The sequence below is a fragment of the Rhinopithecus bieti genome, unplaced genomic scaffold (genome assembly GCF_001698545.2).
Source record: "Rhinopithecus bieti isolate Rb0 unplaced genomic scaffold, ASM169854v2 scaffold_9581, whole genome shotgun sequence".
NCBI lineage: Eukaryota > Metazoa > Chordata > Mammalia > Primates > Cercopithecidae > Rhinopithecus > Rhinopithecus bieti.
Window position 1 is genome coordinate 1,736,553 of NW_016806413.1, and position 20,427 is coordinate 1,756,979.

General features: G+C 39.7%; 1 protein-coding gene across 1 annotated transcript in view; it reads right to left on the reverse strand.

The window, feature by feature from the left end:
• Window positions 1-20,427, reverse strand: part of KIF15 (kinesin family member 15) — a 71,471-nt gene that overhangs the window by 31,364 nt on the left and 19,680 nt on the right. The window contains 13 exon segments of the mRNA XM_017876394.1: window positions 1,644-1,809; window positions 3,467-3,572; window positions 4,343-4,450; window positions 6,526-6,723; window positions 11,506-11,647; window positions 12,329-12,470; window positions 14,482-14,659; window positions 15,492-15,651; window positions 15,653-15,699; window positions 15,936-16,012; window positions 17,024-17,147; window positions 19,880-20,002; window positions 20,160-20,285. Of these exon segments, the coding sequence (XP_017731883.1) occupies window positions 1,644-1,809; window positions 3,467-3,572; window positions 4,343-4,450; window positions 6,526-6,723; window positions 11,506-11,647; window positions 12,329-12,470; window positions 14,482-14,659; window positions 15,492-15,651; window positions 15,653-15,699; window positions 15,936-16,012; window positions 17,024-17,147; window positions 19,880-20,002; window positions 20,160-20,285 (1,697 nt within the window).

Genomic DNA, 20,427 nt, shown 5'->3' on the forward strand with positions numbered 1-20,427 from the left:
GCACATGTATGTTTATTGTGGCACTATTCACAATAGCAAAGACTTGGAACCAACCCAAATGTCCATCAATGATAGACTAGATTAAGAAAATGTGGCACACATACACCATAGAATACTATGCAGCCATAAAAAAGGATGAGTTCATGTCCTTTCCAGGGACATGGATGAAGCTGGAAACCATCATTCTCAGCAAATTATCACAAGGACAGAAAACCAAACACCGCATGTTCTCACTCGTAGGTGGGAACTGAATAATGAGAACACGTGGACACAGGGCGGGGAACATCACACACCAGGACCTGTCAGGGGGTGGGGGGCTGGGGGAGGGATAGCATTAGGAGAAATACCTAATGTAAATGATGAGTTAATGGGTGCAGCAAAGCAACATGGCACATGTATACCTATGTAACAAACCTGCACGTTGTGCACATGTACCCTAGAACTTAAAGTAAAATAAAAATTAAAAAAAAAAAAAAAAGAAGGAAGAAGCAGCAGATAAATATGGGATTTTGCCTAAAACTCAAGCTATTCAACATTCAGTGAGATAGAGATATGGCAAGGAAAGGTTACAAATGTCATCACTTTCTCTGTTATGAAAATGAAACTATTGTCAGTATTTCATTAGTAATAATTACGCATTTTTTCATTTTACAAATAGAAATGAATCTTTTAATTTAAAAAAAAAAGGAAAATGTATGTATAGATGGCTGTGGCCTGCACATCTCAAGTTTTCTTCCTCTCTTTCAATTTCTGGTTGTATATCCAAAAAACACTCAACAGCTACAGATTTTAATCTTTGTAATGTCTACAAAAATTAAACTCAAGGCTGCCTATTAGTAGCTTTTCCAGAGCAAACAGTTACATTTACATCACATTCACAGTATAACATTCATGTCCATTATTAAATTATGGCTATAGACACAGGAGACATTGTCAAAAAGTGTTATGTTATACAAAAGGTTGAAATTAGCAAGAAGAAAAAAAGAAACAGTAAATAACAAAGAAGAATCTATTTACATGTGAGATTACATTTGTGTCAAGATTACCAGTACTGACCAATCAGCCAGCCTTTGTAGAGTTAGTGTGCACAGCAGTGATGACTATTGTTTTAGTTTATTTACCTTACACTGTCCTTTCTTCTAGTGAGAGCACACCTTTCCTTCCAGAGCAGGCACATTACTCTATGTTGGGCCAGTGCCATCTCAAACCTGGTAAGGGACTAGTCCAAAGGGGAGCAGATGACTCAAGCAAAACCAATTCAGATTTTCTCTGGGATAATACATGGCTGTTGGGAGAGAGAATTTCTTTACAGGGGTTTTTATGCTGGGAACCAAAATATGGAGCTGTGTGAGGCAATCTGTTCCTTGTCACATAGAAGAAGGACCTCAATAATAGGAGGGAATAAGAGCAATACATAGAGCAGAGCAGAGCTGAGAGAGACAGAACACTGACAATATTGTTTGAGACTCAGACTAGTCTGTTCCTGAAACTAAAATCACCTCTGGGACTTCCCAATATTGGAGCCAATAAATTATCTTTTTTATTTGTTTAACTGCTTTGAGTTGGGTTTAACACTTGTAACTTCAAACAGTCGTAGGTTACAGCCAATTAGGCAACTTGAAACCATAAGAAAACAACTCTACCTGAGATTATCTAATTGAAGCTGTACATGCATGTGTCTTTCGGAAAGTTTGTTGAATTCTTTCTCCTGACTCGTTTTGAATGAACTATACTCCAATTTCACTGAAGAAAGCTCCTTGTCAGCAGAATGAAGGACTACTCGCAGGTCGTGTACCTCACTTTTCAAAACTAAAAAACAAAACATATCCTCAGTAGGTTTCTTAAAGCAGACAAATTTCATAGGTACTATTCCCACAATTAGCAAAATCAAGTCGAAGAGACTATTTTAAGGAAAAATGTTGAAGAATTAAGTGGTGGGTACCTAGCAGCACTGAGATTTCTGTTTCCTTCCTCTCCCTTGCACATGGTTTTTGGTAAATTCCTACTGAAATAGAGTTAACATCTGTCCCTGACTTACAGGTCACTTGACTTTGCTAGATTTCTCCTGTAAAATGTGCTTCAAAACTCCTAACATAAAGGCAGGCACAGTGGCTCATGTCTATAATCCCAGCACTTTGTGAGGCTGAGGCAGGCAAAATGCTTGAGGTTAGGAGTTCGAGACCAGCCTGAGCAACATGGCAAAACCCTGTCTCTACCAAAAATACAAAAAATTAGCTGGGTGTGGTGGTGAGCACCTGTGGTCCCAGCTACTGAGGAGGCTGAGGTGGGAGGATCGCTTGAGCCTGGGAGGTGGAGGTTACAGTGAGCCGAGATCGCACCACTGCACTCCAGCCTGGGTGACAAAGTCTGTCTCAAAACAAACGAACAAAACTCTTAATATAAGAAAAAAAAATTAAAAGATATAATGTATTTTAAGTGAGCTCATCTTAGTTATTGAAAAATCCCTTGGAAATTTGCCTAAACTTTCCAACATGGGTCAAACACTTCAGGTCTTCTAAGACAACTACAACTGCAAATAGTATTAGTTAACTTTTTAGTTCAAAGAAAACAGAATGGCTATCTCTTTTTGTTTTAGCTTTATTACAAACCACTGCAAGTACTTTAATGAAGTGAAAAATAAAGTGAAAACATTGGGAATCAAATGATATCCTCACATCTACAAACATATACAAATATATAACCTATGCTTTGCTAATATTAAAACATTCATGAATTCAAGACACTTCATTTTCAAAACAGCTTATTTAAAACTTTAAGCAGGCTGGGCATGGTGGCTTATGCTTGTAATCCCAGCACTTTGGGAGGCCTGAGGTCAGGAGTTCGTGATCAGCCTGGCCAACATGGCGAAACCACGTCTCTAATAAAATTAGCTGGGCTTGGTGGTGCATGCCTATAATCCCAGCTACTTGGGAGGCAGAGACAGGAGAACTGCTTGAACCCAGAAGCCGGAGGTTGCAGTGAGCCGCCGAGATCCCACCACTGCGCTCCAGCCTGAGCAACAGAGCAAGACTCAGTCTCAAAAAAAAAAAAAAATCCAAAAAAGAAAAAAATTAGCCAGGCATGGTAATGCACTCCTGTAATCCCAGCTACTACTCAGGAGGCTGAGGTGGGGAATTGCTTGAACTCGGGAGGTGGAGGTTGCAGTGAGCCGAGATCATGCCACTGGACTCCTGCCTGGGTGACAAAGCAAGACTCTGTCTCAAAAACAAACAAAAAACTTTAAGCAAACATTTGTATCATTTGTTTGTAGACAATGATGGAGATATTTACCTTTTATGATATATTACTGTTACTTACCACTGCATGCAAACTCCAGTCTGGTTATCAAACAACAAACAACACAGCAACCATCCAAAAACATAGGAACAGCTTTATCAATAAGAGTAAAAAGATACTGAGTTACAACATTCCTTCAAGTCACAAAGCTCCTGATAGAATAACTTACAGTCATTTTTAGTTTGAGTCTCTTGAAGCTGCTTTTCAAGGACATTCAACTGTGAGAGAAGCTCTTCCTGCTGTTTGGTCCAATCAATTCTCTCTGATGAGAAAAGCTTTGGGAAAACAGATAAATTTACTGGAAAAGGAATCCTGGTATGCTAAGACGCACTCCAAATCATTAACCTGTTTCTTTTTTTTTTTTTTGAGACAGAGTCTTGCTCTGTCACCCAGGCTGGAGTGCAGTGACGCAACCTCCGGCTCCTGGGTTCAAGTGATTCTCCTGCCTCAGTCTCCCGAGTAGCTGGGGTTACAGGCATGCGCCACCACGCCCAGCGAATTTTTGTATTTTTAGTAGAGACAGGGTTTCGCCACGTTGGCCAGGCTGGTCTCGAACTCTTGACCTCAGGTGATCCACCTGCCTCGGCCTCCCAAAGTGCTGGGATTACAGGTGTGAGCCACCATGCCTGGCCTCATTAACCTGCTTCTGTTTTTAAAGTCTAGTTTTAATGTCTCTGACCAGAAGATAATTGGCTGTCCCCATGAACTACGGTAAAGAGGATTAACAACTACGAAGCCATGGACAGTCCATCTTGGTTTCTTCTAAACACATAGCAAGGGATCCATTTGCATTATTGACTAAGTCAGCCAGGTGCAGACTATGCATGCCTGTCTCATTATCAGAGCAGCATGCCAAGTGACAAGGTAGAGAATACAGCTCAAATAAGCCTTCACTAAGGCCATGTGGCAACACTTTCTTTCTGTGATACTCTCTGAGTATGTTTCATACATACTCAAGGATGTTTGAGGATCCTTGAGGATGTTTCCTCAAAGAAACATTTGAGGGTACTTCATACATTTTCTGAGGCTGTGCTCTTGGTCTCACCTCCTGCATTTGGGTAGAATGATGTTCCAGTTTGTCAACGAGCTGCTGAAGCTTTAGGTTTTTATGCTCTTCTTCATCCAATTTGGCTTGAAGAGCACTCATTTGTTCCTGCAACACAAAAACTTCAGTCATCAAAATTTCTTTTAATGGAATTCTCAAACATTCCACCATTTCTTCTGCATTAAAGACAAAACAAAACAAAACAAAACAAATTCAAAACTTCATATGAACAAAGGTATCAAAGGCCTGTTTGGAGCCAGAAAACAATATCAAAAGGTTATATACTAAATGATTTCTAATGTTTCAGATTTACACTTGTGGTCCGTTAAAGTAGATACTTTGAAATACAAAGGAAAGAAGTGATTAAAATTAAAATCCTGGATTAAATGATAGAGCCATCTTGAGACTTCTAAGAAGCTTCCTCAGGGCTGCAGCAGTTACCTCACCAGAAAGGCCTCCATGGCCTGGAAAGGACAAAATACTGGGGTTTGGGGTGGTCTGGCCCACTCCAAATTTTACCGGACAGTAGAAAACCTATTTTTAAAAATTAACAAACCATAAAAATTCTGGAATAATCAAATTTCAGGTTATTTCAAATATACTAAAAGCTGTCTAAAATTTGATCTATAATTGAAGGGGTGGCTTGCCCCTCCACACCTGTGGGCGTTTCTCAGGTGGAACGAGAGACTTGAGAAAAGAAATGAGACACAAAGTATAGAGAAAGAAAAAGTGGGCCCAGGGGACCAGTGCTCAGCATACAGAGGACCTACACTGGCAGTATTTATTGATCATTATCTTTACTATCTTAGAAAAAGGGAAGTAGCAGGATAATAGGATCATCGTTCTGAGAAGGTCAGCAGTAAGACATATGAATAAAGATCTCTGTGACATAAGTTTAAGGAAAAGTGCTGTGCCTTGATATGCATATGCAAACATCTCCATAAACCCTTTTAGTGCATAAAGAGCAGCATTGCGCTAGCAAGTCCTACTTTTCGCCCTAAGGCGGTTTTCTCCTTTCTCAGTAAAGAGAACATACAATCGGGTTTTATACCAAGATGTTCCATTGCCTAGGGACGGGCAGGAGACAGATGCTTTTCTCTATCTCAACTGCCAAGAGGCCTTCTTTCCTCTTATACTAGTCCTCCTCAGCACAGAACCTTCACGGGTGTCAGGCTGGGGGATGATCAGGTCTTTCCCTTCCCACCAGGCCATATGTCAGACTATCACATGGGGAGAAACCTTGGACAATACCTAGCTTTCCTAGGCAGAGGTCCCTGTGACCTTTGGCAGTGTCCCTGGGTAATTGAGATTAAGAGAATGGTGATGACTTTTCACAAGCATACTGCCTTCAGGCACTTGTTGAACAAAGCACACCCTGCACAGCCCAAAATCCGTTAAACTTTGAGTCACCACAGCACATGTCTCTTGCAAGGACAAGGTTGGGGGTAAGGTCACAGATTAACAGCATCTCAAATACAGAACAAAATGGAGTCTCTTATGTCTACTTCTTTCTATTTAGACACAGTAACAGTCTGATCTCTCTTTCTTTTCCCCACAATAAGATTCTTTCAACTTTCTTTTTTTTGAGACAGAGTTTGGCTCTTGTTGCCCAGGTTGAAGTGCAGTGGCGTGATCTCGAATTACTGCAACCTCCGCCTCTCAGGTTCAAGCAATTCTCCTGCCTCACCCCCCTGAGTAGCTGGGATTACAGGCATGCACCACCACACCCGGTTAATTTTGTGTATTTAGTAGAGATGGGGTTTCACCATGTTGATCAGGCTAGTCTCGAGCTCTTGATCTCATGTGATCTGCCTGTCTCAGCCTCCCAGAGTGCTGGAATTACAGGCAAGAGCCACTGCGCCCGGCCTCTTCTAACTTTCTTTAGCAGATACAGCACTGTGCTATATAAACCAGTTCTGGAACTTGGAGCTAGCGGCCAACTGGTCATTTTATACACTAGGGAACCAAAGCCCATGGAGAATGACTTGCTAAAGATTGCAAAGTGGAAACAAAATGCAAGAGTGGGCTGATTTCCAATCTAGGAATGATTATAAACCCACACTTAAAAAGATATGATTTTATTACTAAGCACTTTTGAACACTGTAACTTACAGGGAATTAAAATAATAAAGCAAATTTATTTAAATGGATGTCCAGTTATTTTTTCTAGAACAAAACATTACCTGCATTGTACTAAGCTCTTCAGAAATGGCCTCAAAGGCTTGTTCATTCATCTCGGGTGGAACTGGCTCATTTAATATATCATTATCTAATATATTAGAATTCTGAGTGTACAGAGAGCCAAAGCTTCCCGTTTCAGGGCTTAATTTTGGTACTGGTCGGGAACGAAGTTGGCAGGCCTTGGTTGGTGTAGTTATAATCTGCAGCAAAAAATGATTATGGAAAACATTAGCACATATTTAAAAAGGGCATATTTAATAATTTTGTGAATGGAGAGGATAAAATTGAAATACTATTCATGAAAAGAAAGGAAAAAGTGTCCTTGAAACACAGTATAAAAATGCCCAAGTGGAAATAAATTTATCAATTCAACGCAGTCCCAAGCAAAATCCTAATACAATTTTTAAAAATAAACTTAATGAGCTGATATCTAATTTCATACAAAGAATAAATGTAGAAGAAGAGACAAGACAATTAAAAAGAACAAGCCAGGCATGATGGTTCATGGCTATAATCCCAACACTTTGAGAGGCTAAGAAGGGGAGGATCACTTGAGGCCGGGAGTCCAAGACCAGGCTAGGCAACAAAGTGAGATCCTGTCTCTACCAAAAAAAAATCATTTTAATTATTTTTACAGGCACGGTGTCCCGGGCCTGTAGTCCCAGCTACTTGGGAAGCTGAGGCAGGAGGATCCCCAAAGCCCAGGTGTTCTAGGGTGCAGTGAGCTATTATCACACCATTGCACTCCAGCCTGAGTGACAGACTGAGATCCTGTCTCTCAAAAAAAAAATAAAAAAAGAACAAATTAGGGAGACTTCCCCATCTGATATAAAAATACATAGGGGTATGGGAGTATGGTCATTAAAATAGTATATTACATTACAGTACATATTAAAACAGTACATTAGCTTATGTACATTCAAATAGAACACTGGGAGGAAATACAAAGTCCAGAAATAGAATTATTATTATTTTTTGAGACAGAGTCTTGCTCTGTTGCCCAGGCTGGAGTACAATGGTGTGATCTTGGCTCACCACAACATCCGCCTCCCAAGTTCAAGCGATTCTCCTGCCTCAGTCTTCCAAGTAGCTGGGACAACAGGCACACACCACCACGCCTGGCTACTTTTTGTATTTTCAGTAGAAATGGGGTTTCACCATGTTGGCCAGGCTGGTCTTCAACTCCTGGCCTCAAGTGATTCACCCGCTTTGGCCTCCCAAAGTGCTAGAATTACAGGCATGAGCCACTATGCCCAGCCCAGAAATAGAAAAATTTTTCTGTGGAAATTTCAAGTATCAGGAGTAGCTGAGACCAAAGGTGCACGCCACCACACCTGGCTAAATTTTTTTTTTTTTTTGCAGAGGTAGGGTCTTACTATGTTGCCCAGGCTGGTCTTAAACTCCTGGTCTCAAGCAGTCCTCCCGCTTCTGCCTCCCCAAGTGTTGAGATTACAGGTGTGAGCCACTGTGCCTAGCTGTATTATTATTATTATTATTTTTAAGTTAAATCCCTTTCTCATACCATTCAAAAGAAAAACAGTGGATACACAAACACCTCAATGTAAAGCAAAATAAAAGACAAAAAAGTCATAAAGATAAAAGGCCAATAAACCTGGCTACATCAAAAATATAAAATTTCTACATAACAAAAGCATCACATGCAAAGATGAAAGACAAGCAACATGATGGAGGAATATATTGGCAGTATACCTAACAAATGCTTATTACATAAAAATAAAATCTGAAGAAAAATATTTTAAAAAATAGTAAAATGGGCTCTTTCTTTTCAGGGAATAGGATATACAAATGGACATGAACATATGAAAGGATATTTGAAATTAGAGAAACGAGAATTAAAACCTTAACAGCAAGATCTCATTTTTTACCCATCAGATGGTCAAATATTAACAAGCCTGACAATGTCAGTTCCTGCGGACAGTGCTGGGAAAGGAGTGCATCTATGCTGCAGGCACAGGGTACAGACACTGGGAGGGAGCTTCAGCTTGACTCACTCAAATGCTAAGACATCCTAAAATAACCAATTCTCCTTTAACGGAATCCACCCCCAGAGAATGCATGCACTCGAAACCATCTACTTAAGCCATAGAAACCTAGGGTTAAAATGAAGTAGGTACCAGTTAATATGGAAAGATCCAAGGCATATCCCTTAAGGGGATATCCTTCATGGTGCTTCAAGCTCTATAATTCAAACTCTATAATTCTTCTGTCCCTCAAGGAAGATGCCTTGGATCTTTCTACATTAACTGGTATGAGGCTCATATCCCTTGAGCCTCACATTAACCGGTATGAGGCTCATATTCCTTGAGCCTCATATCCAAATGAGGCTCTAGGTACCAGTTAATGTGGAAAGCTCTAAGGCATATCCCTGAGTTAACAAAAGCATATTGTGGAATAACATATGAAGAATGACTCTTTAAAAAAAAAAAAAAAAAAAGCAAAATAAACAATCTAGGAAACAACTCTATGTGCTTTCTCAGTCTGTATATATTTATAGTATAAAATGCTAAGAAAAGGATTAAACTACCTCCAGGAATTGGGGGGGACAAAGGATTAGATTAGATCCAGATTGGAAGTGATGCTGAAAAGGCATTTTAACTTTAACTTGAAATATGTATATTTCTTTTAAACAAAGAGAATGTATTCAGATAGTAGTTGCACAACTAAAACAACAACAAAGGCTCTGAATTGCTATGCCGCTCTTGGCAAACCTTCTAGTCCTGAGTCCTGTTTACTCAGTCATAAAAGGAAGAAGTAGGACTAGAATGCCATGGTGCTTCAAGCTCTATAATTGTGCTAAGGGGCTACAGACACGGAATTATAAAATATTTGGCAGTATTCTGCAAGTATTTTTCAGTAATTTCTTACAAAAATTTCAAAGGCCACCTTTTTTAAAAAGCAACATTAAAAAAAAAATTCTGGTCAGGCATGGTGGCTCACACCTGTAATCCCAGTGCTCTGGAAGGCTGAGGCTCCAGGTGGATCGCTTGAAGCCAGGAGTTCAAGGCTGCAGTGAGCCATGATCATGCCAATGCACTCCAGCCCAAGTGACAGAGCAAGACCCTGTCTCTAAAAAACAAAACCAAAAATAAATAAATCAAAATTTTAAAATAATTTCTTAAAATTTCTACCTGTATAGGAAAAAACCCAGCATTTTCCAGGTTGAATAAATCATTATATATCCACATAACATTCTTGAGCAACTGCCAAAACAAATCAAAAACCAAAACAGAAACAAAAAAGGGGAGAACATTTTTTCCCCTGCAGACATAGGACAAACTCTAAAACATTGCTTTAAAACACACACACACACACACACACACACACACACACACACACACACCCCTCAAGCTGTAGAAAGAGATTTGCTACTAAATACCTTTTATATCTTTGAAAATTTCAGTCACAGGCCAGGCACAGTGGCTCACACCTGTAATCCCAGCACTTTGGGAGGCCAAGATGGGCCGATCACCTGAGGTCAGGAGTTCGCGACTAGCCTGGCCAACATGGTGAAACCCCGTCTCTACTAAAAATACAAAAATCAGCCGGGTGTGGTGGCAGGCACCTGGAATCCCAGCTACTTGGGAGGCAGAGGCAGGAGAATCGCTTGAACCCAGGAGGCGGAAGTTGCAGTTAGCCAAGATTGTAAACCAAGGCACGCCAGCCTGGGCAACAAGAGCAAAATTCCGTCTCAAAAAAAAAAAGAAAAATTTCAGTCACATAAATTACCTATTCAAATGAATACAATTACTTAGTCTTCCATTAAGTGACACGAAAAGCACCACTACTAAAAATAATCATTATAAATAAACATCTATTTATATTTTAAGACACATAAGGAAAGGTTTTCTGTCTTTCTTCTCTACTTCTTTCTTTTATTGAAAAGAACTTGAGTCCGGCGTGGTGGCTCCCACCTGTAATACTAGCACTTTGGGAGGCCGAGGTGGGTGGATCATGAGGTCACAAGTTCGAGAACAGCCAGGCCAACATGGTGAACCCTCATCTCTACTAAAAATACAAAAATTAGCCGGGCATGGTGGCATGCACCTGTAATCCCAGCTACTCGGGAGGCTGAGGCAGGAAAATCGCTTAAACCCCAGAGGCAGAGGTTGCAGTGAGCTGAGATTGCGCCACTGCGCTCCAGTCTGGCCGACAAGAGCATGACTCCGTCTCAAAAAAAGAAAAAAAAAAACTTGAATTCAAGCTGGACTTGAATTCCTGGGCTTGAGCGATCCTCTTGCCTCAGCCTCCCAAGTAGCTGGGACTACAGGCCTGCGCCACCACACCCAGGTGTGGTAAAAAATTTTTTTAACCTTCAGAAAATTTGACACAAAAATTTGATACAAAAACTGAAATCAGCATCACCTCCTCAACCTTTTGTTTTCCTTGTGTACTTCCTTTCTCTCTCCTCATTCTCAGTCGTTCATTCTTTTTTTTTTGTTTGTTTTTCTTTTATGAGGGATATGGTTATTTAGGACAAAACCCTCTCATGTTATTTCCAATGGCACCTGTGATCCCTTAGTGGTCTTTGCCCTTTAGGGTTTCTATTCTACTGAAAGCTTTGAGGACATGTTACATTGTAGCAACAGCTGCCATTTTACTGATACCTACAAGGTACCAAGGAGCTTATCTATCTCATTTAGTACACTAAAACTCTGGAAGTAAATTACTTTTATCTCCAATTTAGAGAAAAGAAAGATGAGGCTCAGAAGTTAGGAAACCCTGCCTAAGGTTAGCAGCACATTCAAATTTGATTCCAAATGCCGAATTCTTTCCTACTCCACCCTACCCGTGGGGGGATACATCAGTGGGGTTGCTGGCAGCAACCCAAGGACCAGTGTGACACCGGTGTTAATTATCTGCATGGGATGTCATCGGCATCTGGAGATAAACCATACAGACTCCATTACTAACAAAATGACACAGCAGTGATTTAAGATGGAAGTATGGTTCAGATGACCTACCTTAAGTGTTTCCGCATGAATTTTATTCAGCTGAGAAACTTCTTGCCGCTTGCAGGCTTTTGTTGCTTCCAAAAGGTCTTCAAGATTAAGGTTTGCTTTTTGCAAAGACTGAAGCTCTGATTCCAATTCTAGCTGCCTTTTCCTAATAGATATTGTAAAACTGAGTATTTCAGGTAATAAGTAATGTCAAACGTTTATAGAGTAGTTTACAGTTTATGCTCTCACATAACTTTATAGTTATCTCTAAATCAGAGATATTCTCTATTCTCTCAGATTATTCCCTTCATTCTCCAGTTTGGTAAACTACAGCTCAGAGACTGACTGTTTAAGGGATTCAACTAGTAAATAAATGGTAGAGCTCAAATTCAAAAGTCCAAATAGTCCATGATTATACCATATGTGATATGTCATTTTTGAACCAAACATTTGTTTATATTTTAGGGTAAGCTTGATCTTAGTTATAATATGAATGCGATTTATCTTTGTTTTACATAATGAGAATCAAGTAGGAATATTAATAAACCTATACTTCCTAAAATCTTAACAACTCTGATTACCAAATTTAAATTTAAATAATTTATTATGTAAGTTCAATAGACTCTCAACCCAACAGGAAAAAACTGCTTAAAACACCTGTATTATCTAGTTCATTAAATATATTAGTAAAGAGCTAGAAGCATGCTTTTTCTTCATGTCAAAGTAGTTGCTTTTATGAGAGTTTAATATTTAAAGTAAAACGCCCAATTGAATTATCAATATTAACACTACAGCAAATGAACACTAAAAGAAAGTAAGTGTGCATGCATGTGTATTTAGACTTTACCTAGTAAGTTCTTTGAATTCTTCATATTCTTGCTTTGAATTATTCAGCTCTGTCTGAATTTGCAGGAGTTGTGCTTTTAACTTCTCAGCGTTTGCAAACGAACATGGCTCTTTCTGAGCTTTAGGAGAAAATCCTTGCTGATCTGTTAATAAGAAAACAATCTCAGTCTTTTTTTTTGGAGACAGGGCCTCATTATGTTGCCCAGGCTAGAGTGCAGTGGCTATTCACAAGCACAGTCATAGTGTACTGAAGCCCCAAATTCTGGTCTCAAGTGAACCCCCTGCTTTAGCCTCCCAAATAGTTGGGACTACAGGTGCATGCTACCATGCCTAGCTTCACAACTTCAGTGTTTGAAAAACAAAAATAACAGGACACATTTTCTAAGTTCTCTGTCAGATATCAATTTTGGGCCACAAGGAGGAAAAATGAGAAATGGGTTGGAAAGTGAGCCCTAAAATACAAAAGCTTATAACTCAGCAGAAGGCGCAGGATGTGAGAGTGTGCCAAAGGGGATTAGAAGTCATGTTTAAGAAGCAGAGGCCATAGGATGGAGAAGCGTAGTTAAGGCACCACCTTTCCCATTAGGAGAAAGAGCAAAGAATGACAAAAATGTGGCATGCCTAATGCTAGACAGAGAAACAGCAGCCAGTGAATCTTGCAAGAATTAGTGCTAGCAGCTAATGTTAACAGCCAAGGAATTATTTAGAAAAGGAAACAAATAGCAAGGGCAGCAGGTTGTAAGAACTCAGTATCATCTACCAGGTAGAAAATATTAATTTTCAGGAAATGCCTAGAACACTGAATATGTTGAAGACAGTCCACTGAGTTTCAGTGTGGGAAAAGATCACGTAAAAGTTGTTTAGAGAGTGATCAATGTTTAGAAACTGATGAGATCCAGATATTAGTATCTTCTGAAGGGACTAAGTCAAGGTATTATGGAGACCAAAACAAAATGGCCAACAAAATAAAGGGCACTGTAGGGAAAAGTAGTTTAAATAAAACAGAAAACCTAAGTCAGGCCTGGGGGCTCACATCTGTAATCCCAGCACTTTGGGAGGCCGAGGTGGGTGGATCATTTGAGGCCAGAAGTTCAAGATCAGCCTGGCCAACATGGTGAAACCCCATCTCTACCAAAAATACAAAAATTGGCTCGGTGTGGTGGTGTGTGCATGTAATCCCAGGAGAGAGCCTGAGGCAGGAGAATCGCTTGAATCCAGGAGGTGGAGGTTGCAGTGAGCCGAGATCGCACCACTGTACTACAGCCTGGGCGACAAAGTGAGACTCCATCTCAAAAAAAAAAAAAAAAATAGAAAACCTGATAGTAATTTTACATCTAATATCTTAAGTCTCTCCCCAACCCAGTTACTGTGACTCTTAATATTCTATTCAGTCGTAACAGAATGGAAGAAGGCTTAAAAAATGAAATTTTAAAAAGCAAAGAGACAGTCTTCTTTATGAATGTAGAATAAAAACAGTAGAACTTTCTCAATTTCAAACTAAAAGGAAACCAAGGCCCCGTCTATGATAAAAGACCATGAAAATATTAACTCTAAGACTGGGGCAAACACAGACTTTGTTACCAAATCCCAGGGTATGAACACCAACAGCTGTCAAGACTGTAAGACAGACGTAGTACTAACTAAACCACTTTTCACATGGTATGCAAACTTATGAAAGTAGCATGTAACTAGAGAGTGCATACACTGGTAACCACAACATCAGGACCCAAACACTGTGCTATGAGTCTGACCTTTCTACATCTCTTACATTGCACAGGCCTAACTAGATTGATAAACATTTCAACTCGATTTTTATTCATGTTTGATTAATTAAACAGTTTTATTTCAAATACTTTAAACCAGAAAATTTAGTAAAATTTAACGTAGTATCTGAATCAATCTTTTTATCAATAAAACAGAAATACAATGAGTATTTTCTTGTTATATCTATTAGCTTACATAGTTTATGCTCTGTGATCTTTGAGAAAAAAAAGTTTAGTAAATACCTTTCTATAACATAAAAGAATATGTGTATAAGACATTAGCACAGCAGGCCTAGAGGCTAAAATGAAGACCCTAGTCACAAGGCACTACAAATGCTCTTTAATACAGTCCCTTCCTATATGGAACGTATATACAACAATCATTTCTTACTTTTGTCACTTTTCTCTATGCCACTTATTTCAGAGAAAGCTTTTTCTAGTTTTGCAATGGTCTGGGCATCCATTTCTTGGGCTCTTTTCACAGGCTCTAATAATCTCAGTCTTCTATTCTCCTCCCTGAGGGAATGATTTTCCATAGCATACTTTGCAACTCTGGGGTGGTGCTCTATCTGTGACATAGAAGAATTACATGCATTATATATTTACAAACATTTCTTTAGTGAATTAGTTCCTCTAAAAAGCCATTAGAAAACTAGGTATGCACATGCACTACTGGTGGTACCCTTCTGCAACTACCGTGGAAAGCAACTTGGCATGTGTGATCAGTTTAAAAATATGCATGTCCTGTAACTCTGCTATTCTCAGTCGGAGTCTAGACCCTTGCAATGTTCACCCACCTAAGGAGGTAAGCACAAGGGTGTACACTGTGGCAGGCTTTTCATGCAAAGGAGACTAGTTAAATCAACACACTGAAAAGAACAAGGACCAAATTAATCTTGTCAACCAAGATTAACTGAAAAAGGCAAAGTGCAGAAAAGTGTAAAGGAGAAACAAAAGTAAAAATATCCACCCATATTAGTTTGAATATTCATTAAAACTCCGGAGAGATAAATAAGCAGCTGATAAGAGATTTTGGTTTTCCCACAATGTACCTGTTTTGACCTATCCATTCTCCCTAAGGAAAAGGAAAACAACAAAACTTTAAAAGGCACAACTCTAAAGAGCCTACTAACTCAGACAACCACAACGCCCACTGGGTGAAATTTTGCATGTCCTGCTAGAGTTGCATACTATGTAGCAACGTCACAACTTCTTCCTTTTCCCCTTCTCTTCCCTTTAACTATTTTAAAAAGGCAGGTAAAGGAATTATGCAATCACACTGTCAGAAGAATTCACTTAAAACAATTTCCATTGTATTAAAGAACATGTACTTGGTGACAAATTTAGATTTGCTTTGAACTTCTTTTATTTTTAGAAATATTACAGACGCCCTATACTCACTTGTTCTCGCAGAGTTTGAATCTCATCCCTTAATTCTGAGAGCAAACGATCCTGCTCCTCAGGCAGAAAACTTCCCCGGGATTCCTTGTGGAGCTTTTCCAAGCGTGTTATTTGATCCTCTCGGAATTTCACAATCATTTTATTAGATTGAATAAATTTTCCTTTTGAGGGTGAGGTCTTCTAATTGGGTAACTTTTTCTATCAGAGACTTAAAGAAATTCATAATTTGGTTAAACATGAAAAATAATTCGACATCCTTAAATTTTCATAAGTCCAGCAACAAATACTAACTTCAAATTTAATCTTAAAGGCAAAATTTGATTTTTCATAGCCTTCTATTTCTTTATTGACTTGGTATTACTTATTTCACTCAGTAACGCAATAAAACCACACAGCGAAAACTAAGTATCTTGAATCTCCTTTATTACTAATTCCATTTCCTACCTTCTTTTCCTGTTCAGATTTCTTAAAGAATAACATTGCTTCCTGGAAATACTCCATATAGTTAGTCTTCTTTTTGTCTGTAATTGATCCAATAAGAAAGGGAAGATGAAAAAAAATTATTTAACACATTTCAAACCCAAGAGAACAGATAGCCTTTAACTGATTGCTCTCAACTAATCTAAAAGAATGAGACTGTGGCCGGGCACAGTGGCTCATGCCTGTAATTCCAGCACTTTGGGAAGCCGAGGCAGATGAATCATTTGAGGTCACGAGTTCGAGACCAGCCTGGCCAACATGGTGAGACGCCCCCCCTCCCCATCTCTACTAAAAATACAAAAAATTAGCTGGGCATGGTGGTGTGCATCTGTAGTCCCAGCTACTCAGGAGGCTGAGGCAGGAGAATCGCTTGAACCCAGGAGGTGGAGGTTACAGTGAGCCGAGATCGCACCACTGCACTCCAGCCTGGGCAACAGAAAGAGACTCCATCTCAAAAAAAAAAAAAAAAATGAGACTGTCATCACCAGATCATGGATTTCAAATTAACCATTCCACATATTAGTTGTTCTTCAAAGAATAAGTTTCTCTTTATTTAGTTAATATGCACAATAGATTACATATGGTGTAACAGAAGTAGATTTTTTTTTAAATTAGAGCAGTCCTAGGGTGCTGTGCACCTCTTAAGATCTATTAATAATTCACCCTCTTGGCTTTATGGATTTCCAGTTAATTAATTCTCTACTAGCTGTTCTTTAAAGAAAAGTCTCTCTTATCCTATAGTAAACATATATAGGTTACATATGCTACGTAGAAGTAGATCTAAATGAAATTAATCTCCTTAGCACTTATTATGGATTATTCAAAATTATTTTAATTCTCCCTTTTACCATATCTCACAGAACTCACTGCCTATGGTATCTGTATCTGATTACAAACAAAGCACTATGTTCCTATATAGGAGAAATAAGCAGAAAGAGATACTTGTAGAAAAATGTGGGTTGCCTTATTGTGTTGTGTCTATCATCAACGGCTCTTAAACTATTATTTGTACACAGTCTTCCCCAAGATAAAGGACAGCGTGCTTATCCTACCTCTGGTCAGGAAGCTTTCTAGTGGTGTCTGTCCTGAAGCAAGCTCAGCCAGTTGTTCTTTGAGCCTCTTCACTTCAGCTTGGAGCTGGCTCACATTTCCTTGGGTGTCTTCATTTACTACTGCCTGTTCAGGAAATTTAAAAAAAGTATTAAATTAATGCTTTTTGAGCAGTATAGTCCTGTGTTTACATTTGTTTGATATGATTTGTAGTGATGAACATCAAACAAAACTTCACGACCACCTCATAGTCAAAAGGCCACAGGAATCACAGTGTGCTTGAGTGGGGAGGAAGCTTCCTTTTCTTGTGCCTTCAGACCTGGAGCCAGAGAGAGACAGCCACAGCCAGGCTCTCTTCCCCCCAGCTGACTAGCCCTGAGCTGTTAGGTTGGGTCACCTTTGGGATCTGGGTGTGTTCACCTAATACTTCTTTCCCTGAGAACAACAGCCTTCCCCCACCCTTCCAATGGAGAAGAGTCAACACCTCAATGAGTATCATTTTCCCTCTTTCCTAGCTCCCTACAGGGAAGGAGCCTAACCTCTAAGTGCATGATGACTTGTAGGGCTGGCTTGAGCTCTGCAGAAGCAACCTTCTCCAGAGGAATCCAACCTTTATTTTTTAACAGCCCTTTTGGAAGGAGGGGTTGGTTTGACACTTCGATTTTTTTTTTTTTAATTTTTTACCACACTAAATGATTATCTTCATTTTCTTAAAGAAATGTCTTATTTAGGACAACTTCTAAAAGGCTAAAAGACTCACAAACAAAATGTGCCACTGTGGGTCAGGATGTCAAGAGTTGGGGAGGTCACACATGTATGGTGACAGGGAATATATGAGATCTCTTTGTACTTTCTCTTCAATTTTGCAGTAAAGCTAAAACTGCCATAAAAATAAAGTTGGCTGGGCACGGTGGCTCACGCCTGTAATCCCTGCACTTTGGGAGGCCTAGGTGGGTGGATCACAAGGTCAGGAAATTGAGACCATCCTGGCTAACACGGTGAAACACCATCTGTATTAAAAATACAAAAAAAATTAGCTGGGCGTGGTGGCCCCTGCCTGTAGTCCCAGCTACTTGGGAGGCTAAGGCAGGAGAATCACTTGAACCCAGGAGGTGGAGGTTGCAGTAAGTCAAGATTGTGCCACTGCACTCCAGCCTGGTGACAGAGCGAGACTCTATCTCAAAAAAAAAAAAAGTTTATTAATTAAAAAAATAAATCTTTAAAAAGGTCCACTAAAGGGTGACAATGAGTGCCAACAGCTGAGTACCAACCAGGTCAGAGGATTCAGCTGTGAAATACTCAATACTCAAGGAAGGAAAAAAACACCCTGTGACAGCCCCAAGGTCTTCTGTATTGTTGTCGTAAGCCCAATTTGCTCACTGGGAAAAATTTAAATAGCACATCTTTAAACAAGTCCCAGACATTCTAGCACTGTCCACTGATAGGCTGCAGAGGGCTTACCATTGAGAATGACTAGTAGAAGGCTCTTGGTTTTGTTCTTTTGCGTGTTAAGCAGCCATTTCCAGTTGCTTCTGATTCTTATGGCCAGCTTCATTACAAGGTACTACTGTACTTCTGACATCACTGTCCCATCAGTGACATCACAATTCTAATTATCGCTGCAGTTCTATAATCTCCAAAGACTTCTAGTAAATCTTAAGAGACTTAGGGTCAGGAAGCTCTAATGATTTTTCCTCCTCATCTTACTAGTACTCCATAGTCCAAGGAAATAAAACAAATGACTAGATCTATAGTCTTCTGATTGACCCAGGGAAAGGGGGCAACATGGAACCCCTGATTTATAGCCAATTGGTCTGAAAGCACAGATAGGACGAGCTAGGGCTTGCAATTGGCATCAGAAGTCAGGGGCAGTCTTGTAGGACTGAGCCCTGAACCTGTGAGATCTCACCCTATCTCTAGACATATAGTGTTAGAATGGAACTGAATCAGAGGATACCCAGCTGATATCTGCTACAGAACTGACTGATTGGCTGTTGGCAGGAGGAAAGACTCACAAACTTAATTTGCTTTCCCTTAAGAAAACATTTGTCAGCTGGGTACAGTGGTTCACACCTGTAATCCCCACACTTTGAAAAGATGAGGCAGGAGGACTGCTTGAACCCAGGAGTTTGAGACCAGCTTGGGCAACAAAGTGAGACCCTGCCTGTACAAAAAAATTAAAAAATTAAGGCTGAGGCAGGCAGATCATGAGGTCAGGAGATGGAGACCATCCTGGCTAACATGGTGAAACCCTGTCTCTACTAAAAAATACAAAAAATTAGCTGGGCATGGCGGCAGGTGCCTGTAGTCCCAGCTACTCGGGAGGCTAAGGCAGGAGAATGGCATGAACCCGGGAGGCGGAGCTTGCAGTGAGCCGAGATCACGCCACTGCACTCTACCCTGGGTGACAGAGCAAGACTCTGTCTCAAAATAAATAAATAAATAAATAATTTTTTTAAAAAATTAAAAAATTAGCCTGGCATGGTGCTGCATGCCTGTGGTTCCAGCTACACAGGAGGCTGAGGCAGGAGGATCTCTTGAGCCCAGGAAGTTGAGGGTAGAGTGAGCTGTGTTTGCACCACTGCACTCCAGCCTGGGTGACACAGCAAGACTGTGTCTCAAAAAAAGGGAGAAAAAACTAGTCAAGCAATAACTACCATAAGATCTAACCTAGGTCTCTGATTACATGTGTGATATAGAAGGGTAGGAAAGATAAAATAGAAATTTTGCATACAGTGAGATAAACTATTACAGAGAAATAAAAGTTAATGTTAATATTAGGGCAATCACAAAAATGGCATACTGCAAGCTTTAGTATTTTTCTTATTTATTTAATGAAGTATATGCCAGTATTTTACCTTGTTTTTAATCAGCTTGGCTCTTTGAGCAAAGTTAAGTGTTGATAGGGTTTCCCCAAAACACCTGGATCCAGGATGAACATTTGCAATTATGGCTGTTTTGGCATTACCTCCAAGGGAATCCTATTTAATGATAGGAATGGACACATTTTCGATGAGAAATCACAAGATCTTTTTAAGCAAAGAAAATGTATACTCTTGCCACCAAGGCTGAGAGATTGTCCCACTATCAACTTTGGCATAACCAAAAGGAGCCCAGGAATCCAAGGATCTACTTTACCCGTAGTAAGAAGGTAAGTTTGGAGTCTCTGTAGCAAACATGTCTCTGTTTTCCATTACTCACGTCGACAAGTGCAGTAATCACTTGGCCCAGGCAGCTCAATGATCGATTTATGTTACCTGCTTCCTAAGGTGTTGACGGAAAATAACAAAAATTTAGGTACATTGGTTTCTCTTTGGTATTTTGAATGAAAATATATCTAGCAGAGGATAATTTTGGATGAAAAGGCAAGTCAGGGACAACGTTAATAAAGAACAACTATTCAACA